General features: G+C 38.6%; 1 protein-coding gene across 5 annotated transcripts; it reads right to left on the reverse strand.

Moving 5' to 3' along the window:
* On the reverse strand, positions 1-27,463 carry LOC134794701 (yemanuclein). Of its 5 annotated transcripts, XM_063766474.1 has the most exons (17): positions 27,196-27,463; positions 22,697-22,798; positions 18,050-18,157; positions 15,801-15,929; positions 15,148-15,273; positions 14,415-14,505; positions 14,092-14,203; positions 12,306-12,455; positions 11,518-11,669; positions 10,882-11,038; positions 9,257-9,341; positions 8,524-8,732; positions 7,108-8,053; positions 5,512-5,566; positions 4,703-4,775; positions 2,383-2,432; positions 1-440 (listed from the first exon to the last, which is right to left on the reverse strand). In XM_063766474.1, the coding sequence occupies exons 1-17, from the start codon at positions 27,352-27,354 to the stop codon at positions 436-438; spliced, it is 2,709 nt and encodes a 902-aa protein (XP_063622544.1). In that variant the 5' UTR covers positions 27,355-27,463; the 3' UTR covers positions 1-435. The 5 variants fall into 5 exon arrangements, with proteins under 5 accessions (XP_063622544.1, XP_063622546.1, XP_063622545.1 ...); XM_063766476.1 differs by lacking the exon at positions 4,703-4,775 and having other exon boundaries at positions 3-440; positions 2,383-2,427; positions 27,196-27,462; XM_063766475.1 differs by lacking the exon at positions 2,383-2,432 and having other exon boundaries at positions 3-440; positions 27,196-27,462.
* Position 27,464: the final 1 nt, after the last annotated feature.

A 27,464-nucleotide genomic window follows, 5' to 3' on the forward strand; every position in this document is an offset into this window, starting at 1 on the left:
ATATAGGATGGTAGGCTACCAAACAACCAGAAATATTAACTGAAATAGATGTCATATATGAAGGGAAAAATGACCAAAGCCTCCAGTGTCTAGAGCTGGAATCGAACCAGCGTCCCCCGTTTACCGAACAGGTGCCTAAACCACTCGGCTATCGGTGAAATAGTAGTGTGTCTACCAGAAAGAACACCAATTAAAATATTTTCACAGAAAGTAATTTAATTTCATCAGATATATTATCAAAAATTTTGACTCCTAATGTAGACTGCGGTAAAGTCAAAAGAAATTAGGCGTTCGAACGCCCGTGATCTTGAACGCAGTTTCAAAATGTAAATTTCATAATGTCCGGGGCCTACCTTGCATGGAATAAATAGTTTACAGTGTATATATTAGTACCGCCTGCGCTACGTCTTCATTGGAGGTTCCGGTAGTACTGCATTAACCTGAAATTGATAATTATCTGTTAAAACTATATACGAGTCACAACCTAGGGGCTATTCATAAATTACGTCATTTCAAATTAGGGGGGGGGGGGGGGGGGTCTGGACATCGGATGACGGTAGCATGAAGTAGGAGGAAATGGGGTCATTTGAAGCATGATTTTGGGATGATTATAGGGGGGGGGGGGTCAAAAATTGTCAAAAATCGATGACGTAATTTATGGACAGCCCCCTATCTACTTAATCTTATAAATTAAAGTATCGAGTAAGTATTAAACGTATAAAAATGAGATCTAAAGGGGCCCACAGATTACCCGTTCGCCGGACGATATCAGCCTGTCAGTTGTTCGGAGCTGTCAAATTTTGCGTTTAACTGACAGGTCGATATCGTCCGGCGGACTGGACCATAAGGACCCTTCTGTACTGGAAAGCCACATATGTGTAACACAAACCATTTGAACTGTTAAGTACAAGAACAAACAGGAACACTGAACTGACCATTAGTACCTAGTATATCTTTGGGCTTGTGCACAACTCACGTTAGGTTCGATGGGGAGAGGGGGGTCACGAAAAAATCACGATAGATCACGGGGAGGGGGGTATAAGGAAACCTCACGTGTATTTTTCTACAGTAAACGAAACTAAGAAAAAAAAACCTAACACATGAGTAGATACTTTTTCTCAGTTTCGTTAAACATAAATCTTCACTCTGCACTTCAAAATAGCGAGTCTATTTAACGAAACTAGAAAAATAAACAAGATTTTCTATGTACAATACTATTTATCTTAAAATTAGATCGAATGAAAAAAAAAAAATACACGTGAGGTTCTGTGGGGGAAGGGGGGTAGACAAAAACCTCACCAAATATCACCAAGGGAGATATTTGGTGGGGTTAGGGGGGTCAAAAAGTAGCCGAAAACACCTCGCGTGATTTGTGCACAACCCCTCTGTAACAAGACACAAATTGTGGCAAAATGGTAAGGACAGTCACGTCTGAATATAGATACGGACGACAAAGTGCCAAAAATATCTATCCTCCTAAGACCCAAGGTCCTACCTATAGTGCTCATTCAGTACGATGAAATTTAAATCATATTCCATTGGAATAGAGTCGCATTTGTTTTGTTTCGTTCAATTTTCAAACAAATCCAAAATCAACTCTATTCCCTGCACTATAGGTTCAAATTTCAGTGACAAATTCTGGATTTTTCATTTGTATGGCCTTAGGAGGACATACCTACACTTTAATATATGGGCAATAAGGTCGTTTACGTTCGGTCGTTAATATTCGTGACTACTGTACCAAATTATATTAATTAAAAAAGAGGAAGGAGGGAAGATTTGCGTTAAATGTTAGTGCTTTGCTGAAGCTTAGCCTGGCAGTGAAAGCAGATGATACATAATTATGTTAAATGAGTAAATGTATGATTTGTACAGGAATGGCAATGGCTATGACAATTTTTACAAATATTCATTTAATTTTTAACCGTCGCTGTTTTCAAAAACATATATAAAAATTAAAATATAAAAAATTTAACGCAATTTTTCACTAAAAATTGGCCAAAATTTAGAATTTAGATCAGCATTCCACCACATTGCCATTTACGAATGTTACCTACTTTAGATTTTTTCGGAATACTAGCCGCGAAGTCTTTTTTCATGCGACGAGTAGCGAGGCGAATGACCCGAGCCAATTTGACACTTGGTTGACGGTTTAACCGGTTAACCCCGGGTGGTAGTTAGTGGGACGGTGCAAGTGGCGCTAAGTGTCATAATCATAACACTAAAGCAGAGATTTGGTATGGCACAATATTTTAGCTACGCCATTGGATTATCAAACAAAAAATCGGCTTGCTAAGATGCTCAGAAATATTAAAAAGAGTAGTTTCCGTAAGCGACACAGGTGGAATGCTTCTGGAACGGATTTTTATGTAAAATCCTTACCTGTGACGGCACTACATCCATCCATTTTGCTCAAAGAAGTTGGCTCTGCGCTGAAACAAACCCTTTCCTATAGATATCCAATCAAAAATACATTTTGGTATATTTTTAACGGGATCCCTTTGTGTCCCATAAAGTTTTAAGTCATAATGTATTGTTTGTCATATTATCATTAGTCATAAAACTGAAACCGTTAACTTTTCAGGATTTTCGTAAGGTTATCCTATAGATAGGTTGGGTTAGGTTTGTTTTCTGGCAATCCTGAAAAGTGACGCGTTTCTGAACCAAATAAATTATGACTTAACGAAAATGCGGGCAAACAATACATTATGACTTAAAACTTTTTGGGAAACAATAGAGACCCATTTTTAACCCCCGACACAAAAAGAAGGGTTTATATATGTTTGACGCCAACGTCTGTCTGTGGCGTCGTAGCTCTCCAACGAATGGGCCGATTTCGATGCGGTTATTTTCTACGTGAAAACGAGTTTTCGTGCGGTGGTTCTTAGCTATGTTTCATGGAAATCGATCCAGCAGTTTGAAGAGTATCAGCTCTTTTCCAAAATGATGTAAGGCATATTTAGCATATAATTGATTTAGTTGGCATAGCGTATTTTTAAATAATAAATTTAATAGTTATTCCGTACTCAATTTGATTTTGGTTACAGTTAAATTACATTCGAATTTTTTTTTAATTAAAATGACGATTTTTACTAGTTTCAGTAACGGTATTGTTTTTTAGTGGTACATTTTGTTTTTCAAAATGTTTATGGATGGTTTAGGTATTCAAAAAATAAGATGGTGTTCATGATACGACATAGGCATAAAAATGTGAGTTAAAGAGATTTATTCGATGAAAATATACAAGGAGTTAATACGAATCTTTAGTTAGTTACTGATAGTTGATAGTTCAACTATTATTCTAAATTAGGGCACAACTAGGAATATCAGAAAATATGACTTCTAAATGAACGCATGGGTGATATACACTGAAAAGCAATTATAAAACGGCTCACTTTGCTATTTCCATAAAAAGTGACCCGTCTTTATCACTCTAGAGGGTACAGTCAGCAAAACTATTCGCTTGGCAGCTTGCATGACCCCAGTAGGCGTGCTAAGCGAAGTTCTGCTAACGGCTCGGCCACGACATTACACGACTGGCGACGGAGGCAGCGACAACTATAGGTGGGAACGAAAGGTCCGATCGCTGTCTCGCTAAAAACCTATGGTTATCGCTGCCGCCGTCGCAACTCGCAAGTCACTCAATGTCGTGGCCGCGCCGTAACTGTAAAATGAAATGCTAGCAGTGCCGCATGGAGACAGAAAAATATGAGACATGTGTGCTCTTGGCTGTATGATTCATCACACCAAAAGCCGCAAGGAAATGCAGTCAATTGAAATACCTTCGTAAGATAAGACAGTGGTAGGACACTATTATCAGAAAGCATCCTATAGCATTATATACAGGCACAGTTAATGCTAGCAGTGGTTCCTAACCTCTTTGGTTTCCTATCGCCTACAAACACAATCCACCCGAATGTTTGAAAATGGCAGTAAGATTTATAAGCACTAAAGTTAAATGCTATTCAAGCCCGCGTCCGCGTATCGTAATAGTAGTATCGAGACGATTCTAACAAAGCCTCATTGGGTCTTTGTATTAATTACCGCAGCGTTTCTACGGGCATCTTCGGTCTCCATTATCAGATCGGTTCAATGTCATCTTAATATTGCAGCACGGTCTCCAGTTTTCAGTAACCCAAATTTCAGCTCAATTGGATACCAACAGTGGTCAAAAAATGGTTGCATATTATTTATGTACAATGTACATAGTTACATAGGTACCATCACGCTCCGCGATTATTGCGCGATTTAGGGTCCTAGCTAAATTGGTTATTGTATACTTACGATATAGAATTTCCAATTTAGCAAGAACCCTAAATGACATAACAATCACGGAGCATGACCGTATGTACATGTATACGGACATGCAAAGGTTTAAAAATAAACGAAATTAAGGATTTTACATTTTCCTATTTTTTTTTGTAATAAAAAAAACGAAAAGTCGGGCTTTTTCTGGCATAACATAAGACCAATCAAATCAACTATTCTTTATGAAACGTGAAAACTATAAGCTTTTTGCATATTTTACAATAATTGAAAGCAGAAATACATTTCATCAGGACCATCAGGTAATTCCGCAATTCATAATCAATATTGCTGTAAAACAATTTAATTTATCAATGATAACCCTATGGCTAGGAACCATTGCACAGTGCCTTCGACAAGCAACACCGACTACGCCAAGCGAAAGCCAAACACTTACAGCTTGTCTTTGTCACTACGGTCCCCGAATACATTCCGCGGGCTGTAGGTTTTGGAAGACCTCTCGTGCTTGGCTGGACACCAACAGAAACCAAGGTTAAGAAGCGAATTCTGGTGACGCCACTGTAAGACTGTTATATGTACTAAAATCGATGACATGGTTCCTAAGAAGAGATCGTCGTATGTCTTATAGTTTCAGATTTTCCCATACTGACCGATCTAAATGGGCCACCCTGTATATTGGACTGTAGCTGCGCGCGTCAGTTGGCGTCTTTGTTAACCACATTACGAGTTATAACTAACTAGATTTTGACTGGTTTAGGTTTATTATCAGAATCATACAGTGGCTACACCATTTAAATTAGCTTTGCGAGATTTCCCGCATTCGTATACCCCATACACGTTCTACGTCTAGAACTTACTATAAACTTAAAAAACTAAAATTAAGTGCCATCATAACACGTTTACGATTTGTCTACCTAGTAAAGTCTATTTCAAGTAACATGCTTTTTGTAAGTATATTTTAATTTCCGTACACGGTGGGAAGAAGTTGATAAATGGCGAGAAAAAATTGAAGAAGTTTGAACTTTATGTAATTTTATAAAGTTCAAATTTCTTCAATAAAATATCTCGAGTTATTAACTTCTTACCGCCGTGTACGGATTTGTTTCATGTCTTCACCGTATACATAGAATTGATCTACAAATTTTCATAAAGAACCTTTGCTTGAAAGTATACGTAAACGTGCCATGTACAAGAATTAAGTTTTATGAGCTAATTAGATAAAATGTAATAGAAACGAACACTTACCACTGGTTATAACTCCTCCGAAAGAATTATTGAACTTTGGGGTTTCTTGTGAATGCTGAAATATTAAATGAAATAAAATTAATTCACGTTACAGTCGAGTATTCAAAGTGACAGGATATCACTGAATCAATTACATAATTAAAATATACTAAAATGAATGACCTAGGTCTATAAACAAAAATCAGTCAAATACATATTGACCATAATGTTTAGATAAGAATTTTATGGTAATTTATACATATTATATTTAATTGTATGAGTTTTAAAATGATGAGGTTGATGAGTATTAAAACAAACTACATCAATAAATATAAACGGGGTATGTATAAACACGCCCAAATATGAACTATACTGGGATTTTTTTAATATTTAGCCAAACTCGGCTAGGGGAGTACTTATACTGCCCTACTCAGCTCAATAGCGCTATAACTAATTATTTTGAAAATGGAACTATCAAATAATTTTATTAAGCTACATTCTTAAATTTTCATTTAGATACTGCTAATATTGGCTTAGCAGAAAAGAGTAGTTCATATTAAACAACTTTTACTATAAAGTCTTGCTGTATGACCTACATAATCAGTATAATCACCCTGCATAGTATGGGTTTGAAACGTTGAAAAAACGCCCTTATTTATTTAGAACTTAAATGTTTACTAACGTAACAGAACGGAAGGATGCCTGTCTTGAGTCCTGGAAAGAAAGATGGAAATAATGTGGAGGAAAGACTGAACAGCTCCACTGGTTTAGCCATATGAGAAGGTTGGTAAGGATAGTAAATTTAGTATACTTCCAAAATGATTTATAACTATTTTTCGTGGCGTTTCTGTGGTTAGTTATAAGAACAGTAAGCTTTAACACATTCAATACCACTAAGTGCTACGGGTTACGCTCGTAGGGCGTAGCCACGGTTTCGTCGTATGTAGCGCGTAGTCGCTACGAACAGTGTACCCGACAGTCGGGTTCTTGGTGTTGAATGTGTTAATAAATTACCTACACCATGCAAAAAATAAATGATACACAAAGTAATACCATTGAATAGTCAGTTCTGACATTTGAAGTAGCCTCATATCTACAGACGCTATCTATAGTATCTATACTATTCGCTTAGCACCTTTGCATACAAACTTTTATACAGGGGGGGCACTTTTTCTTTGCAGTTGACTGTATAATTTTATTATAAGGTAACAACTTAACAAGATTCTCAAGTGCTAAGGTTCGACAATCTAGTTAGAACAAAAGCAACGTGAAGCCATCTACCGCCTTTGCATACTTGTAAATTTTTTGCACACCTTTCCAAGTGTATTCCTTCATCTATTTCAACTCTAGGTCCATGTGGTCCCAGCGCGCACAAGTTGTTCGCAGAAATTGCGAAGCGTCTGGTTGACGTAACTGGTGACCGAAGAGCTAGCGGCTTCCTCGCACAACGTATCAGCATTGCGATACAGCGAGGAAGTGCCGCCAGCATCCTTTGTACTATGCCTCAAGGGCCTATTTTAGATTTAAGCTAGTTATTAATTTCGTTTAGTAGTACCACTGTATATCTTGTATGTAAATAAATCGAGAAAAAAATTGATTTCAATAAACAAGACTAACCTCCATTTCTCTCAAATTCCTCATAACCGTGTGAATATCATCCTCGAGCGCATCATCCTTCCGATGATTATCTTTCTTGCTCACCTTCTTATCACTCACTTTGTCTTTCGAAGGCACTTCACACTTATTAGGTTCACTTTTGTTTTCCTCTATCACTTCAACGTCACTGCTACTATCGTCCACAGCCACCACTGATTCTTGCTGAACGTCACCTAACGGATCTAAATCTGATATAATCACTATTTCTTTCTTCTTTTTGACTTCCGGAGGCCTCTTATCAGGTTTAGCGAAGGTCGGGGAATGGTGAACGGGAACTAGAGCGGGCCGGGGTATGTTGTTCTCCGATATTCTCATACTTTCTATGTGTTTTTTAGTCAGTTCCTCTTTAGTTAACGTCGGACTAGATGTTTCTTTTTTGTTCGGGAAGCTAGTATCTACATGTAATGGGGAGTCGACCCGCTTGTCTTTGACTTGAGGTTTGTCTTTTGGTTTATGTTTGTCCTTTTTAGCCATTTCATTGAGGACCGCTGGGGACTTAACTCTGATTAGAGGTTCCTTGGAAGGCGGATTGGTCGGTTTCTTCTCTTTCTGGACTACTGGGGTGATGGTTATGCTGCCTATGTTATTGGGGACGACTTCCTTTTTGGGTTCGGGGTCTTTTTTCTCCGTTTCGACTATCAAGTCTTTGCTCAGGGAGAAGGAGTTTATTATGTTTCCGAAAATGGATGTGGTCTTTTTGTCTTCCTCAGTCTTTTCTATTGGTTTGACGCTGGTGGTGACAGTTAGTGAGCTCGGGAACTGTATGGGTTCGGTCATGGCGGGCGGCGGTGCGGCCGGCGCAGGCGCGGGCAGCGTGGCGGGCTGCGGTGCGGGTGCGGGTGCAGGTGCGGATACAGAGGAGGAGCGTTGTCGCTTCACGTCTGACACTTTCAGTTCTTTACTGAGACTGGAAAAAGAAAATAAACAGATGTTATTAAATTTATCAATGATTCTGAAGTGTGATTCTAAATTGCAATTAAATCGCAATTATTTTACAACATACTATAAGGGGCTATTCATAAATTACGTCATTTCAAATTAGGGGGGGGGGTCTGGACATCGGATGACGGTAGCATGAAGTAGGAGGAAATGGGGTCATTTGAAGCATGATTTTTGGATGATTATAGGGGGGGGGGGGTCAAAAATCGATGACGTAATTTATGGACAGCCCCTAACTACTTATTAAGTAGTTTGAAACAAAATATTGTTGCTCAGAATCTAGATATGTTTCTTTTTCTCTAGCTTGAGGCACGCCAGCAGGGAGCGACTGAGCAGACACCACGGGAAGCGTCGCTTGGGGAGGCGCTTCTCGATCGGTCGGTCGTCCGACGCTATTTGGAGTTTGATTATACACAGTACACTTGGTCAGCCACTTACTCAGCCTGTCTCAACAGTGTAGGCATCCTGACGAAGCCACTAGGGAAGAGCGGCAGTGCCCGTCGCACCAGCAGGTTGGCGGCTGCATCCTGGTCTCCGGCGAGCCGCTTGAGGCGCGCTAGTAGGGAGCGGCTGCGCGGACACCAAGGGAAGCGTCGCTTGGGGAGGCGCTTCTCGATAGGTCTGCCGTCGGACGCTATTTGGAGTTTCTTTCTGGAATTTTAAAGCACAAATGAGATTAAAGGCGCGAAGATGGCGCTACAATCGTTTCGATTTCAAGTAATAAGCGAAACACCGAGTCGATATCGACTCATCATACCATGAACTTTAAAAATTCAACTCGAAAACAATCATATGTACGAGTATAATAAAGAACTAGAAGCTCACAACAAAATTCTTAAACCATTCAATGTTATTTTCACTAAATATAGTTTTAAAATTTAACTAATATATTTATAACTAGCTTCTAATCACGACTTCGTCCGCGTAGAAATAGTTAGAAACTTTCAACTCCATTTTCACCCATATTCAAATAAAAATTACCTGAAGCCAACTTTGTGTTTATGGAGGCAATTTTGATCACCTCACTAAATTACTTCTGCTGTTCACTATTATAGAGTTGTGCCGTTCTCGAGAACGTTCTCCGTTTACTATGGAAAATATTCTCGAGCTAGAACGTTCTCCATACAAAACAGATCACGGCACAACTATAGCTATTATGTATAGATGACACTTGCCTCTCTTCCATAACTCTGTCACATTCGGCCTGATAACTGGCCATCATGGCGGGTGTGCGGTCTTCTATCAAGGCTTTTAGTCTGAAAATTAAACAAACACATTAACATTACCTAATTATTGGTCACAATAACCACTGCTATTGCTGAACTGAGACGAAATAATCCCCACAGGTTACCACAAGAGATAACTGGAAAAAAATTATCTCGTAAGGCCCACCATACAAAATTTCCCTATTTTCAATTTGAACTGTATTGTATAGTAGATTAGGGTGACTTTCGTTTGTTTCAGAAAACAAATGCAAATGCTACCTTATGTAGTTTTTGAAAGGTTCTAATTAGATTGTAACGGAGTGTACATTGTAATGCACACTGGGCCTTACGAGGATAACATCCATTTGTCCTCGTAGTTTAACATCATAGTTGTCACCATTGGTAACAATTGACAATCAGTCCCTTCCAGTTATCCCCAGTCGTACAGACGTAGTGCATAATTATTATCCATCGTATTTTCTCGGAAACGTTCGCATTTGTCATGCTAGTTTAGTTAATGTCAGTATTTTTTGTACCAAGACTGACTGAAATAGCAAGACACGTTCGTAAGTTACCGTGAAAATACGATAGACAATAATAGGGATGATGACACATGTTGAATTTTATAACAAAATCTAGTAAAATAGATAGCAAATGAGCAATTTATCACAATAATGTGGATATTAAAATAATATATGGAAATAATACAAAAATACAGCACCCGAAAGTTTCAAAAATTAAGTTTTTTTTTAACTTCCAAAAACGAAATAAGTAAGGATACCATTCGATTCCTCACATTTTATCCAAAAAAAGAATGTATAGCAACTATATACATAAACGCAATATTTCACCGATAAAAACCCAATTTTTCTTATTTTGTTCATACTTCAAGATGGACTCTCACTACTCTCAGTGACCATGACGTCACGGCTACGTCAAGTACGACTGTCGGACTTTGACTATCATTTCTGACTTTTGTATTGCTTTAATGCAATGGGTCCCATATAGACATTTGATCCTAAAAACAAACCTGATTGATTGATACCATAAATGAAAATTTGTCATCTAGCCTAGGGGCTTTTTCCTACTTGTTTTTAATTGGTGACTTTTGAATTAAGTTTCTTACCTTTGTAATGTATCAACTATCTTAGCTTCCCGTTCCTCGGCAGTGAGCTTGCTAATATCTTCGTCGGTGTCATCAGAGTATTTCTGCTTATCATTCGTGGTGGCAGTTGTTAGTTTAGGAATTAGAGAAATATTAGTCAAAAGAACTGATTTTACCTTTGTAATGTATCAACTATCTTAACTTCCCGTTCCTTGGCAGTGAGTTTTCTAATATCTTCGTCGGTGTCATCAGAGTATTTCCACTTGTTGTTCGTGGTAGCAGTTGTTAGTTTAGGAATTAGAGAAATATTAGCTAAAAGAACTGGTTTTACCTTTGTAATGTATCAACTATCTTAACTTCCCGTTCCTTGGCAGTGAGTTTTCTAATATCTTCGTCGGTGTCATCAGAGTATTTCCGCTTGTTGTTCGTGGTGGCAGTTGTTAGTTTAGGAATTAGAGAAATATTAGTCAAAAGAACTGGTTTTACCTTTGTAATGTATCAACTATCTTAGCTTCCCGTTCCTCGGCAGTGAGTTTGCTAATATCTTCGTCGGTCTCATCAGAGTACTTCCGCTTGTTGTTCGTGGTGGCAGTTGGTGTGGCAGTTGTTGTTGTTGGTTGAGCAATTGTTGAGGCAGGAACTTCTGAACGAACACAATAGATTTTTGTTGGAAAGTATAGGTAAGAAGTTTAACAGGAAAACTTTGGGTATGTTCCGCTTATTTTCTATTACGGTATTGTTATTTGGGGCAACTCAGCAAATGTTTACAAGTTAAATTTAAAGAGAGTTATCATTGCCGGTTGTTTAATTTTTACTTTTTAGCAAATAAAACTGCATTGCAACTGTCGATATGATTGTCTGTTGAGTTCCGTAACTAGCCGGGTCCACACAGAGCGAGCATATGCACTAGGTAATTTACTCGCACGTATGCTCGCTCTGTGTGAACCCGGTTATTGGCATCAGAAAGGCTCCATGGATCTTATTCTTTTTTTTAGGAAGGTACCTGTACGAAAGTGACAATAAAACCTTTTGATTTTCACGATCAGAATTTTGTGCAAAACTGTAGCGTTTACACTGTGTTCCTTCTGGTTCTGGCAAAGATAAACGGGGTAGTATACTCACTAGTGTCGTTAGCTTCGCTCATGGCCTTAAGCCTTGCTTGCACGCGGTGTATGAGCTTAGCACGCGAGGAGCGCAGACAGACGGCGGCGCGGCCCCACGCCGCGCGTCTCGCTCGAGCCGTGGCTGAACTACTTGCAAGGGCCGCATCCAAACTGTCAACACACATGACATGTCTATTAACACGTCCAATATAAATTCAACTTGTTTACACCAAGAAAGAGACACAACAGTTGTCGGCTTGCGAAAAATGTCTAGGAAACTAACTAAGAGCAAACGCCTTCCAACTTTTTTCACGTTTTTAATCCCGATTGTTTGAATATTGACTCCTTTTCTCAAGCCAGACTGAAACGCTGTAGTTTGGAGCAAAAAAAAACCCAAACCCTTATTAAGACAACATACTCATAACCTTTGCTTTGACCCTCTTCCTTACTTAATCGTGTCGAAAATTAATTACATGTCTATATGTCAAATCGAGTCTATATAGTTTTTGGCGAAATGGGAGTTCTCGGTTTGGGGCGAACTACTAGTAACATGACATACTAACGACATAATATATATATATATAGTTTGTATTTATTATTGTATTTGCATGGCTTTTGTCTATATTAGCAAATAAAGAACTGAATACTGAATACTGAATACTATGTTACTTCAACAAATGCTTTTCATAATTAGTAGTGTTGAGCTACAAGAATGTCCGGGTGTTTTGATGCTTGCTAACCCCTGCTTCTAACTGCTCCAAAACTTGTATAACCCTTGTTGCTGTAGTGTTAGAAAGAGCACCTCACCTCAACAGATGCTTTTCATTATTAGTTGTAAGTAGAGCTACAGGAGTATCTGGATGTTCTGACTGATGCTTGCTGACCGCTGCTTCTAACTGCTCCAAAACTTGAATCACTGGTTGGGGTAATTTCACTTCAGACTTCGCTTCTACATCCCTGGAAATAATACAATAAAATATATGTCGCGTCACTATGTGCACTTCAGTTCATTTGTGGTGCGCGTGCCGCGGCCGCTGTAGGACAGCAACGCAAGCGCGGACTCCTGGCCGAAGGGTGTGGTGTAGCGGCGGCGGTTCCGGGGCAACCTGCCGAACCCTACGCCGAGTCAGACGACGCTACGGAGCCACGCCGTTATGTGGTCGCTCAAATCCAATGTTTCATTTGTATTTCATTTTTATGTGTATTAGGGTGGTTCACGTTTGTATGGGAAAAATTCAAACTCTAGCTAGAAGAAGCGGCACCCTCTCATTTTGTTACACTTGTTCTGTTGATTAAATATGCCAAGTTTTGTAATCTTATCTCAACTACAAGGGGGTGCTCAAACACTTTGAAATTTTTCAAAGTTGTATGAAATCCAAAAAAATCAAGGTATTATTTTTTTGAGTTTTATGTAAGTAGTAGTTTTCACATTATTTGAAAGTGTGATTTATTAAAAAGTTATTTGGTGAAAAACCATTTTTATTTCAATTTTTTATGATTTTTTTTAGGTGAAATTCTAAAAATCTTACTTTTGAAAAATTATAAAAAATAGAAATAAAAATGTTTTTCTACTTAAAAACTTATAAATCACATGTGGAAACAGATACTTAAATAAAATTCTGAATAATAAATACTTGTTTTTTTTGGTTATACAACATACAAAATTTTCAAAGTGGTTGAGCACCCCCTTGTAGTTGAGATAAAATTACGAAACTTGGTGTATTTTATCAGCATAATAAGTGTAACAAAATAAGGGGGTGCCCCGTCGGAAAATAAACAAAAATGTTTTTTGAAACACCCTAATGTGTATTGTTTATCTTTGTCTCCGTGTATTTTTTTTATTTTGTTGTTTCACAGTGCCTTGGTTTTACTGTAATGTACTGTTACTTATTTGATAAATAAAATAAAAATAAATAAATAAATATGCATATAACTACTATAATACCTACCTATATAAGGGCAAAAGAAATATGTAAATTCTGAAAGTTTCTACTGTTTTTTTATTCAGGAGAAACAGCCTGTTGACGGTCATGTGGGCAGCGAAGGTTTATTAATAAGATCCTGATGCCTTTAAGAACGAATTTCTATGTAAAAAGTTTAGCAACTGCCTTCAAAATATTTGTAATTGTTTCTTTATGGCAGTAAAAGCTTGTTACTAACCAGAAGCATTCCATGGGCTGCTCCGTACAAACACATTTCAGTGGTTTATGCGATGTTTATTTTTCTAAGCAGTTTTTTTATCTTAAATCACAGAAAAAGGAACTCGTATACCAGTAAATTTTCAATTCGTAAAATGCTCCACCACGTGGCAACATTGAATGATTTTTTTTATTAAAAATTTTACAAAGTAAATACAATATTTAGTACCTATCTTAATCTAATGTTTCGCCAAACTGTGAGACAGTTTGTTGGCGGTGCGCTCTAAAATAATCTTAAGCTAAATAGGTACACTAATAATTAAGTAACAAGTTAGGTTAGCATTAGAAACATATAAATTTACTTACCTATATGTATTTATCTTAAATCTATCTTGCGAGACAGCATCACACTCAACTGACGAATGCCACATGCTGAGCTCACAAATGAGTAATACCTGGAGCTGTCGGAGGTGACGGCGTTCTCGGAGCTGGGCGCGGGTTTGGAAGTGAGCGAGTCGGACTGCGACGTGCGCGAGTCCGCGCTCTCGGCATCGCCGTGCCCGTTATCTGCAACAAGTTGGCTGTGTTTTAGCAACAAATGAAAGACACTAAAAAGATAGAAATTATAAACTGAAATAAATGTCATGTACTAAGAAAAAGTGACCAAGGCCTCCAGTGCCCCAGGCTGGAATCGAACCAGCGTCCTCCGCTATCGCGGCAGGTGCCTGAGCCATTTTGATTGATAATTATAATTGTTATCATATTTTATAATGCTTACCATCAGAAGTCTGTTTCCCAGAGGTAGCGGCGGAAGAATCGGTCCTTCTGATTTTCTTCGCTTTCTTTTTCTTATCAATATCTTTGACTTTCTGTAAAAATAAAATAAAAACAAATTAGTAGTAAAATATTACAAAAATAACTAAGTGTTTATAAAATTATAAAAGAAACCGACCTGATTTAAAAAAATCTCAGTTCTCATCTACTAAACATATATCACAACACATTATAAAACAAAGTACCCCGCCGTGTCTGTCTGTGTGTTTGTATAATTTGTTAATTCGTGTGAAGCCAGGGCGGGTCCTTAGTACATTTATAAAACAAAGTCCCCCGCCGCGTCTGTCTATCTGTATGTTCGCGATAAACTCGAAAACTACTGAACGGATTTTCATGCGGTTTTCACCTATCAATAGAGCGATCCTTGAGGAAGATTTAGGTATATAATTTATTAAGGTTTATCCACGCGAAGCCGGGGCGTGTCGCTAGTGTTAAATATAATGTGATGAAACATTTATTAAAAAAAAAAACTGTAACATTATGGTCGCCTGGATAAATATGAATAATATGATAAATCGTCCCCTAAAACAAAATATGTACGTCCTACAAATAATTCTGACTTTTACAACAGAATGCCGTTTTTCTGTGCAGTTACTTTTTAGGTTTATAGTAGCCGAATAAAAACAATAAAATAATTGATCCGCCCAAAAACACAGCTTTAAGTTTTGTATTCTTACCTTTTTCCTGTGTTCATTATGCACTGCTCCGTTGGGTATGGTCTTAGTCTCCTTCTCATCAGCACTCTCTGACTCCGATGAGCTCTCCGAAGACTCCTCTTCGCTGCTGCTTGACGAAATCCTCCTCTGTTCAACAAGATATAAGGGTTAAATTAGCAATATGGCAAGGCAGATTGTGAGGTTATAATAGTTGTTTGTATTACAAGGGGGCAAAGATCAACTTTGGAATCTTTTTAGACTTTCAATAATTATTAAATTAAAAAATTCAAAAACCCCTACTCATTATGCCAAAAAATAAACTATTTTATACCAAAAATACCTTACATCATTTTGAGAAACAGCTGATACTGGTAGATTTTTTTTATTAACCCCTGGAGCGCCCCAGTATGGAACTCCTATACTAGTTACCAGCACACGTGTCTGTTTAGGGCGCTCCACGGGTTAAACATAACTAAGAACCACCGCAACTAGTACCTCAAGGAAACTAGGAAGGACGGAGTTCGGTCCATCCGTTTGAGAGCGTGCCACAGACAGACTTTGGCGTCAAACACATAACACCCCTCTTTTTTACGACGGGGGTTATTGACTTTCAAACGTTTCTGATTTTTCGTACCTTTTCTATGAAAAGGTGGTAAATGATAGTTAGAAAGTACCTTATTCCTTCTGCCATTCTCCACATCCGAGATCCGGTTCTCAGGCACACTCTTGAACTCTAGCGACCCGCTGTTGATGTAGAAACCGCCGTAGAACGTGTCAGTCTCTGGTGGCATCATCTCATCGTACTGAAACAACGTACAATATTATACACGGTGGCCAAAATATAAGTGCATTCCTGTTGCCAGGGAGGTTTTGGGATTATACTGAGCAACTTTTACTATGGGACCAACCCAGAAATCGAAATACCCTCCCATAGAAAATGGAGCAGCCAAAATGTATGAAACAACCAAATTTTTTTTGCGATTTCGGGGTTGGTCCCTTAGTAAAAATTGCTCAGTATAATCCCAAAACCTCCCTGGCAACGGGAATGCACTTATTTTTTGGTCACACTGTATATAATGTTAATAAAAGAAACTACAAACGCGTCAGAAACCAGAGATTTCAATAAAGACACCCATAAAGTTCAAATTCTACTTAAAAATTTCAAAAAAATATATTCTAAGTAGGTAGGGAGGATGAACTGAAGTTGATCTTAAGACCCAAATGGATAAGAGTCGGGGCAGACAGAAAGCAGCAGAAGGAGTTGGAGGAGGCCTTTGTCATAAGGCACCCCGAATTAAGATACATTTTGTAAATATTTCTAAATGTACATTTATTTTTATTTCTCGTGCTTGAGGAGACCTGTGCCCAGCAGTGGGACGTATATAGGCTAAATATATTTTTTAATACATTTTATAGGTTTCTGGAAGATCTGAAGATTCTGTAAAATATGGAAGGCTTATTAATCTTATTATAAGGCCTACTTATCAAAGGCTCTTTCACAAGTCAAAACATCATTTACACTATTTATAAGCTAAATATATACATATACATTTTTTAGATTTTAAAGATTCTGTAAAATTTCGGTAAATAAAGGCTTATTATAAGTAGGTCTCTAGGGCTCTTTAACAAGTCAAAACATCATTTACACTATTTATAGTGACTATTCATAAAACTTTACAAGCCTTTCTTACAAATACAAAAGTCAAAATGAAAAGACAAAAACTATAGCAAATTGAGCCTTGTAGTGGGTTTATGAATGATGCCATAATAATATAAATAATCTACAGTGAAAAAGTAATACATAATCCTTGTAATTATTGTAGTATGTACACTTGTTAGCACATTTGCCTGTTCAATATTTGTTGAAACGTAGCATACATGAACAGATTTTAACACGGTTTTGTATATTTAAATAATTTACATTGGTAATGGACTGCTTGCATCTTTGAGACACTTAAGTAAAACGGCATGCATCTTATGAATACTTCATATATTTGCTTGTTATTTATCGTTTAGGTCTCGTTGTTATGTTCACTGGGTGCAAGGAACCCAAAGGATTATAGCCACGCATTCCTGAGGCTAAAAAGTAAAAAAATCTTAAATATAATTTAGCGGATAGCGTATTTTGTGTTATCTTGCCTTTTTTTTACAAAAACCGTCTTATTAAGACATCCTTGGCACTCCAGGGATTAACAATTTGTCACCTGCCGCGATAGCAGAGGACGCTGGTTCGATTCCAGCCTGGGGCACTGGAGGCCTTGGTCACTTTTTCTTAGTATATGACATTTATTTCAGTTTATAATTTGTGGTGTGTTTTCATTTGTCCCCGCCCCACTTGTGGAAACAAATGGGGATGATTTATATGAAAACACCTATTCTCATCTGTGCCCGGCGGGAACGATTGGGAATAAATCCAGTTATTGGATACATTCTAGTTATGTATTCTGTAGCATTATTTTGAAAGACTGTTAGCTTAACCTGACGCGATTTATTCCATACAATTTCATTTTGATGCTTGGAGACCTTTTACATCTCCAAATTCATTGTATTATATTAATCATAGATAATATACATCCCGATTAAATTGTAATAATTGTTTACCCAGGTATCGGCTGTTGTATTTATAAATGTTTTATTATATTTTTCACTATATGATGATTGATGTCACTGTAAATGTTGTATTGACTTGAGAAAGAGCCCTTGAGGCCTATTTACAGTAGGTATATTCTTTTGAATTGGTACTCCAGCACTCTGCCCACTGAGCCACCAACTCATCCATAGCCAAGCCAAAGTTCAAGTCTCACCCAAGGCAGTAATTTTTCCACTTTTAAATTTATTCTAAGCTTAATAGCAGCGTTCGTAGACGTTTCTGTTTGTTAAAAATTAAATTATTCTTTTGTATTTTGAATTTAGTAGTGCTTACATTGTCTGTGTTATCGATGAAGGGGTCATTCTCATCGTAACCCATGCCGATGTCCGCGAAGTCATCATGCTTGGAACGACCCTTTCTGCCATATGTGCTCTTGCCACCCTGGAAAAGACGAATAACATATTACTTCAAATGAATAAAAGATAAAAATTATTCGTGACCATTCACAAAACATGTACGAATATGTACAGACAACAACAGCAAAAAGAAATCATTAAGTGGGCGTCACGAAATGGACCCAACTCAGCATTATGCTAGTATGGATTGCAAATATTCGAAACTTTCAGGTATTCGAGTATTCGACTTTTTCTGACGACATATTCGAATATTATAAAAAATAAGAAAAAGAACGAGAAATCGGTTTATTATCGTTTTATTCAAAAGCTTTTTTCACATATTGCTAAAACTAATGATATTTTGCAGAAATCCACTTAATTAACTAGATTTTATCATCCTACTATGAGATGCCCACATTTATAAAAACAAGTAAAACGACAAAATATGACGTACTTATTCAATATTTCTAGATAAAACTTTTATTATAAATGCGTCGTTGCGTGAAATAATATAACTTTAACCATCCAAACACCTAGGTATTTAAGATATATTTTTAGTAGGTAATTATTTTCTGATTTAAATTAACTTGTAGTCACTCAGAGGCCTGTAAAAAGGCCTTTAATTCCATTGTATTTGGAATCTTTATTGACTTTATTTGTTTTGGCAAGTTTTTATTCCTAATAGTCGACTTAATTATATAATATTGGAATATTTAAGGGAAAAAGTTAGTTGACTACTGGGTGGATTATTCGTCAGCTAAAGGGGCATAGTTAGATTATCTAGTTGGGCAGGTTTGGTATGATAATTTGAGAATTGCGATAAGTGCGGGCAAGGTTTTGTCTTCAAAAAATCGCTTAACGTACGCTTGCACTGAATAAACAGAATGACCCTTTAACTTAAACTTACGCACCGTAAAAATAACATACTTTTTGATTTCGTTTTCTTTCAAATTGAGTTAAGGTTAAGTTTCACTGTATTCACGAAGTCTATCGAGAGGAATACAGTAAAAATATTATTTCCTTCGTATTTGGGTACCTACCGTTCCGCATTCACTGTAAATACCCGGAAAACACACAAAAACTGTAACTACAGCGGATGAATTAAATTTTTTATAGTAATTAAAAATATTCGAATATTCGAAAACTGAGCGGCCGAATATTCGAATACCAAAACAGGTCGAATATTCGACAAATTCGAATATTCGAATTGCAAGCCCTATATGCTAGCTATAAAGCCAGCGCTGGTCTTCTGCTGGGCCCATTCGGTGATGCAATGACAGAAATGGAACAGTTTCACCTGACCGTTGTCTGTCTGTAATCAAATCTTGCAAGTTAAATTTGATCCACTTCTCGGTTTCCGATTGAGCTGAAATTTTGCATGCATGTATAAATCGGATGACAATGCAATATTATGGCACCATCGAGCTGATCTGATGATGGAGACAGGAGGTGGCCATAGGAACTCTGTGATGAAACAGCGCAACCTAATTATGTTAGGGGTTTTGAGAATTGTCTCGATGAGTATTAGTTGTCTGTCGTAAAAAAAGTACAGTCAGCGATAAAAGCTTGTACCAAAAATGAAATTTTTGCCAAAAACTTATTTCAACACTTATTCTCTGCAGGGATTTTGGTTCCCATGTCCTTTAGTTTATTTAAACAAATGCAGGTGTACAAGTATATTACATCACAGGGAAAATACAAATATTACTGACAGAAATTATCAGCACTGATTCACTCATTCTTGGAAATACTTTCCTCAAATCAATAAAAAATAAATATTGTAGGACATTATTACACAGATTGACTAAGTCCCACAGTAAGCTCAAGGAGGCTTGTGTTTTGAGTACTCAGACAACAATTTATGTAATATATAATATAAATACATAGAAAACACCCATGACCCTAGAGAAATAGAGTAAGACAAGAGAGCTCACTCCATACATCAGTTTTGGTACCAAAAAGATTAGTATTTTCATAGTGCTGATAATTCCGCTACTCGATGCTAGATGTCGACTATGAAAATACTAATCTTTTTGGTACCCAAACTGATTTATGGAGTGAGCTCTCTTGTCTTACTATATTTCTCTATACCATGACTCACTCAGGAGCAAATATCTGTGTTCATCACAAATAAATATCCTTACCCAAACAAATACATGTGACATTCTCAATCAAAAGGTATCACTTTGTTGCTTACCATAAACACGAAATTTGCTTGTATCTTTATACAAATAACCTGTCAGAGCGTCCTTATGGTAAGCAACAACCTTTTGATTGAGAACGTCACAAATAACCCATGACCATCGGCTTTGTAGGCAGGGTCACTAGTCACTACCCATTAGGCCTTTTTTTTTTGACGCAGGGGAAATGCTTTTATGCATTCACCCTCGGGCTGGGGAGGCCCATCGGAGGGTGATATGTGGGACTCGCTCCTCCCGTAACTTCCTCTGCTAGTCAGAGGGAGGGGTGAAGAATACCCACTAAAACCCCTGCGGCGTTTCCGTCTATGCCGTGAGGGGGGTGCAATGGGGTCGCGAGCACGTCACCACGACACCCCCCCGGCAGTCCTGGTCCGGTTAACGAACCGGGACTACACACCAGGTTTGGGAAGAGTCAGCAAACGCATAACTAACTCTCCCCCCTCCCGTGCAGGGCAGTGTTATGTGGGTCCCCTACCCGCTGCCCTACTGGGGTATGGCACGGTTCCTAATGGCAAACCGCCTGCGCCTCCTTCCCAATCGTCTGCGCCGGATCGGAAGTGCATTCGGATCTTCCTCCCGTTCCCTCTCCTCGGTCTCCTTTTGCGAGACAACAGTGTCGCAAAAGGAGACCACCGCCTCCCAGGATCTCTCGCTGTTCAACATGGCCGCCACAACGCTGTGCAGCGAGAGATCATCCGTCCCAATTGCTACCGCCAGCGCGCCACGCTCTACGACCCAGCGATTGCACACCTCCAGGGTGTGCTGGGCCGTGTCATCCGTCTCACCACACTGATGGCAGGCTGGGGTAGGCTCGCGACCAATCATGTGCAGGTAGTGACCGAAGCATCCGTGTCCGGTCAGTACCTGCACCAATCTATACCCCACCCTGCCGTGCGTCCTATCCAGCCATCTGTCTAGCGACTATGGTGCGGGTTCCATAGGGGGAGTCCTCCAGGTCTATCTTCCATCTTTCGCGCAGCCTTCTCAACGCCATTCTGCGCTCATTCCTTACTTCTTCAGGAGCAGGGAAATTACCTGTCTCTCTGCTCCTGATTCTCCGCCTATGCGCATCTGCGAGCACTTCAGCATCCAGTTCCCAAGGTGAGGTGCCCGCCAATACGCACGCTGCCGCCCAACCTACTGTCACATAAGCCCTACAAACGCGTATGGCAATAACTCGTTGGGGCCTCCGCAGTAGGGCTTTATTCTCTTGATTTAGTTTGTCGGCCCAAATCGGGGCCCCATAGAGGGCCATTGATCGGGCCACTCCAGCATAAAGCCGCCGGCAAGCGTGGGAGGGTCCTCCCACAGTAGGCAGCAGCCTACCCATCTCCGAAGCTGCCGTCACTAGTCGGGGAGCAATTTGACGGAAGTGCTCCTCGAAATTCCACCTCGTGTCTAGTTCGTTCGTTCGTTAAGCCGAGGTATTTTATATGGGGCTCCACCTTAACCTCCTCGCCTGAAATTCTAAGGGAGGCACCTTCGGGCACCTTCCATCCTCTCTTCCCGAAAACTATCGCATCTGTCTTCGGGAGGGAGACCATTAGTCCTAAGAGGCGGATTCTTAGTATTATTAGGTCTGCCACCACTTCCGCCCTCCGCAATGCCTCCCTCAGCTCCTTGCCCCGAATGGCCACCATTGTGTCATCAGCGTAACACATGAGGGCCATTCGGGGGAGTAGCTCTGCACGGTTGGCCCAGTCGAAACCAATGTTCCATAACAGGGGTCCAAGCACCGACCCCTATGGAACACCGCAGGCCATCCGTCTCTCCAACCGTCCATTAGGAGTGTCGCAGACCACCACCCTATCTGACAGGTAGTGGTCAACGAGCCGCCTCAAATATAAGGGCACCTCATGGTATTTAAGGGCCTCCTGAATCACCGAGTACGGGAGGGTACCAAATGCATTGGCGATGTCCAAGGACACCGCAATGGCTCCCTCCCCTCTCTTTTGGGCATCCTCACAAAAGGCCCGAAGTGCCCCCAATGCCTCCATAGTGGACCTGCCATAACGGAACCCATATTGGCGGTCCGAAAGATTTGGACCCGTCTGATTTAAGTGCTTATTGATCCGGGAAGCTACTATGCGTTCGAGCATCTTCCCGGTTTCATCTAATAGCACTATGGGCCTCCATCCGGATGGGGAATCCGCCGGTCTAGTCTCCTTCCGGAGGAGACACACTATTCCCTCCTTCCAGCACCTTGGAAATTGCCCATCTTTTAGGCATTGGTCAAAAATGGATTTGAGGCAGTCTCCAAAGTACTCCATCACTATGACTACCCATTAGGCCTAGGGCCAGACTGCTTATTGTGTATGGATTAAAATGATAAAACATAGAAATATGTAAACCTACTTAAAATTCAGTTTTTTAATGAAACTTACATATTTTTGTTCAAATTTTTTGGCAACCCGTTCTAGCTCCTCATCATTGTCGGAGAATGGATCCAGCTTATTTGTCTTCCCATTTTCTACTCTCTTCTTTTTCTGAAAAATGCAATAAAAATATCAGTTATCATCTTTCTTGCATTGTCACACCTTTTTACTCATGGGAGCCTGGTAACTAGCAGTGGGGAGACACTCCTGACTTCAGTCGAACTCGGCTCCATTCGGCTCAGCATTGCTCCAAGCAATTATTAAGGTTGGCACCACTTGACTTCCTTTTGAGTGCACACAGATAAGATAATCACTTGAATTTTGACAACCCTAAATAGCCGAAAGGGATAGTGCCATATATTAGAAAGGGATAGCATGATTCGAGCCTGAACCGCTGTCTAACTTTGGGTTTGTAGGAAGTGTCCTTTCTGTACTGTAGTACTATTATTTATTCTGTGCTAGTACCTACTAAATTTGTATGGTGAGAACTGATAATTCCCGGTTTCAGCACATAATTTGGTAGAGAATGCCTTCAGGCATTAAGTTCGCCTTTTGTACAATTTTTACTGTGCAATAAAGTTTAAATAAATAATTTGTACAGGTAACTAGTACAGGGAGCATAAGTTAGATTACAGAGATCACCATTTTAATATAAAATGACCTTTGCAGTCAGTTTCTGCTCGAGTTTATTATTTATTTATTTATTATACTTTATTGCACAAAAGAAAACTTATCGTAAAAAAGGGGGGCTTAATGCCAAAAGCATTCTCTACCAGTCAACCTTAAGGCTTAAGGGGCCCACTGATTAACAGTATACAAAATTTTAACAGTTCCGAACAACTGGAATGCCAATACCGTCCGGCAGACTGTTAATCAGTGGGCCCTTTTAAGGTTTATTAAATAAGCAAATGTTATGTAGGTATAGGTCGGCAGTCCGGATCCAGACTGCAATCCGCCATTTGGTGACCCTTGCCTTAAGAGCCTGGCTAGAACACAAATTCCAAAATTGGCATAGCGCTCAATCAATGAAAAATATTAGTAATAAATTGATAATACCCAGGTAATTCCACATATTTGATGTCAGGCAATGCCAAAAATGAAGTCTAATATGATGGAGTTTTCATGGTTTGTAAATGCTATGATTGTCATGCATCTTAGCTTTATCTTTCGAACCTCAAAAATTAAAAAGAAAAAAAATTTTTTTTAAAGGTGTAAAAAGTCAGGCTTGACTGTGACTCATCTTTTTATCTCTTAGTGGATTGTTATGCAAAAAATGAAAGATTCAAGATAGATGCTAAAATACCTACCTATAGACAAGCACAAGATACAAATGACAGATAATGTGCTTTAGAACTTCAATAAATAAAGCACTAATACCTAATATGTAATAGTAGTAGTTGTAGTAAAAGTAAACTTTAACAGACCTAAATAAAAAAGGCTGCTATTTAACTGATCACCAGATTTAGTAAAATTTAATACCAAAAAAATCTATTTTACCACCCTAAAATCATGAATGATCACCAAAATTATAACACCATTTTAATGTGAAATGATTACCAATTTTATTACATTTTACTATCCTTTTAAAGGAAATGACACCAAACTAATCATTATTAACCCAAAAATAGTCAATGATTACCAAATTTCAAACCCCATTTTAATGTGAAATGATAACCAAATTTTTACATCTTGCTATCCTATTAAAGAAAATGACACCAAAATAATCATTGTAAACCCAAAAATAGTAAATGACCACCAAAATTAGAACTCCATTTTAATGTAAAATGATAACCAAATTTTTAAATCTTGCTATCCTATTAAAGCAAATGGCTCCAAAATAATCATTGTAAACGCAAAAATAGTAAATGATCACAAAAATTGTAACCACATTTTAATTAAAAATGTGCAAACATTTAATATATCGTTATCCTATTAAATTAATTAATCCACTTCGTCAACTTTTTCTAGTAGCATTTTGTTTCTGTAACAGTCGCAGTTCTAACCTAACCTAACCCACTTTTCTAGTAGCATTTTGTTTCTGTAAGGGTCGCAATTCTACCTACCTAACCTACTTTTACCTAACCTACTTTTCTAGTAGCATTTCTTTTCTTTTTTTCAAGGGGGCTGTGCATAAAATCCGCGTAGCACAGAGAGCCATGGAGCGCGCCATGCTCGGTATCAAGCTTCAAGATCGAGTAAGGAATGTCGAGATCCATCGCCGCACCAAGGTGCACGACGTGGGTTTCGTCATTACCAATCTAAAATGGAATTGGGCGGGACATGTTGCTAGGCAGGTGGACTAAAATGTTAACAGAATGGTGGCCGCTTTCAAATGAAAGAAGCGCCTGGCGTCCGTTGGCTCGTTGGATGGACGACATCCGGAAAATTGCGGGTCACTTCTGGATGAGATTAGCTCAGGACCGGGACAAGTGGCGTACTAGAAGAGAGGCCTATGCTCAGCAGTGGGCGATAAAGGGCTGATATGATGATGATGATGATTTCTTTTCTGCAAGGGTCGCAGTTCAAACCTAACCTAACCCACTTTTCTAGTAGCATTTCGTTTCTGTATGGGTCGCAGTTCAAACCTAACCTAACCCACTTTTCTAGTAGCATTTCTTTTCTGTAAGGGTCGCAGTTCAAACCTAACCTAACCCACTTTTCTAGTAGCGTTTCGTATCTGTATGGGTAGCAGTTGAAACTTAACCTAACCTACTTTTCTAGTACCATTTCGTTTCTGTAAGGGTCGCAGTGCTAACCTAACCCACTTAACTGATAGCAGTTTAACTTACTTTTCTAGTAGCATAACGAAATGCGAAGGTTAGGTAGGTATGCGGTGCGGGCTACGAGGGGTTGAGCGGGAGGAGCTAGTAATTTTGGCATCAGTTTACTTTATTTGGTAATATGTATACATTTTTTGGTAATCATAGTGGTTTATTTAGGTGAAAATATCGCATTAATTTGGTCTTCAAGATTTGGTGATCATTAATGATTTTTGGTGATCATTCAATATATTTGGTATTTGAATACAATTTGAAGTGCAGTCGTAATTAAAGTGGTGGTACTTTTGTATTTTTAGGCCTTATTTTTTTGGTGTTCAGTAATTTTTTTTGGTAAGCATGATTTTTTTATTTAGGGTACCAAAGTATTTTTTGGTGGTCATTATATTTGTAGCCAATAAAAAACTTACGTACTTACAGTAAACAGTTACCTATAATCATGGCTAAGTACTTATAATATTCCCCCTAGCCAATTATCAAACTTATAAACAGCAAGCATAAAGATAAAAACGTATTGAATGAACATAAGAACATAACACACAACAACGAAAATAAAACAAAAAGAAAAAGTAAGTTTACACTTAACAAAGCTGAAAAACAAACTTTAAAGCGCCATCTGTTATCAGAAACTATAAAAAGCGCGCGCGGCTCGCGCAAAATAAAAAATAACCTATGCTCCGATTCCAAAACTACAATAACTCCATACGAGTTCACACAAACACACCGAGAAGGCATTGTCCTTCATTCACGCACACATTCGTGTAAAAGTAAATGACACTTAACCTCCTTATATACTTAGCGCCATGATACATAACAGCAATCGATATAAATGCCTAAAAACAGCTCTAGTATACATAGCTACAAATCTAAAGTAAAACCTTGCAAAACAAGACATACAACTTTCAATCCAGACCACAATGTTGCATGTTTGCAAACAAAGTACATAACCAACATAGCTATTGAGTAAATATCTTTAAAATCCCAAATACATAAGCAATATGCTGTTTAAAATTGGCAAAGTGAGCGAATCTACTTTATAGAATAGCGGGCGCGAGCAGTACGGCGATACCAAACACGCTATACCTATACATATGCAACCGCTATCTTATCATTATATACATCGATATCAGTATATATTATATACCTAAAGTTTATAGCAAACAGCTGTTAACACTTTCATTATAAAATCAATTTTGACTTATTGAAAAAATAACCTAACATTCGCCCGACTGGCTCAAAACAACATCAAAGTTAGGCGGGCTAACCTAGGTCACAAAGGTAGGACTTTCGCTCACTAATTGCTTTCGTACGTGCATACGAACTCGTCAGCAGTCATGCGATGTGTTACTAATAATAATACTATAAGAAAATAGCGAAAATTCCAAAGAAAACAATCCCAACAAGACTATCTACACAATCAAAACATTGCCCTCGGTAAATGTCCTAGGTTGACAACGATCATTCTAAGATTGTTGCAAACATGGCGACCGCTATCTGAGCTTCTCGTGCAGCTCGTGGACGCGAATTCATGTAACAAACCTAATACAAAGCTGTGTAACGTAAGCAAAAAATATCCTAAAAATGATCGCGAGTTCCCTCCTTTCGAGCAGCTGTACTCGTCAACCCTTTAAGTTATACACTTCTAGAATTTTATACAGAATCCCCAGTCTATAAAGAGCTGGAAAACGAGCATGGTTGCGTAAATTGCTATGATTTTCTGTTATAACTTACGTCTTCTGCTATGACTAGTTCCTTGTAATTCAGCTCTGGATATTTACTTTCGTTGCTTTCATCCAGATTTATAGTTAATCTCACTGTTTTACACACACTATTCTTTCCACTTTTTGAAGCACCCACTGTTATAAGAGTAGCACGTTTAGGGTCCGACATTTTTTACCAAATTCTAGCATAAAATGATTTTTTTCAAGGCATGACACGGCCTGCATTTTCAAACAGTGTAGCACATTTCCACCATGTTGGAATTCATTGTTTGGGTTGTG

Source organism: Cydia splendana, chromosome 11 (genome assembly GCF_910591565.1).
Source record: "Cydia splendana chromosome 11, ilCydSple1.2, whole genome shotgun sequence".
NCBI lineage: Eukaryota > Metazoa > Arthropoda > Insecta > Lepidoptera > Tortricidae > Cydia > Cydia splendana.

Bases quoted from the DNA above. Each gene is read 5' to 3' on its own strand.
- LOC134794701 (XM_063766474.1), bottom strand. From the start codon at position 27,354: ATGTCGGACCCTAAACGTGCTACTCTTATAACAGTGGGTGCTTCAAAA. The intron at 15,930-18,049 runs GTAAGCACTACT...ACGTTGTTTCAG, and splicing joins TCATCGATAACACAGACAAT to TACGATGAGATGATGCCACC. The intron at 4,776-5,511 runs GTAAGTGTTCGT...GTTGGTGTCCAG, and splicing joins CGGAGGAGTTATAACCAGTG to CCAAGCACGAGAGGTCTTCC.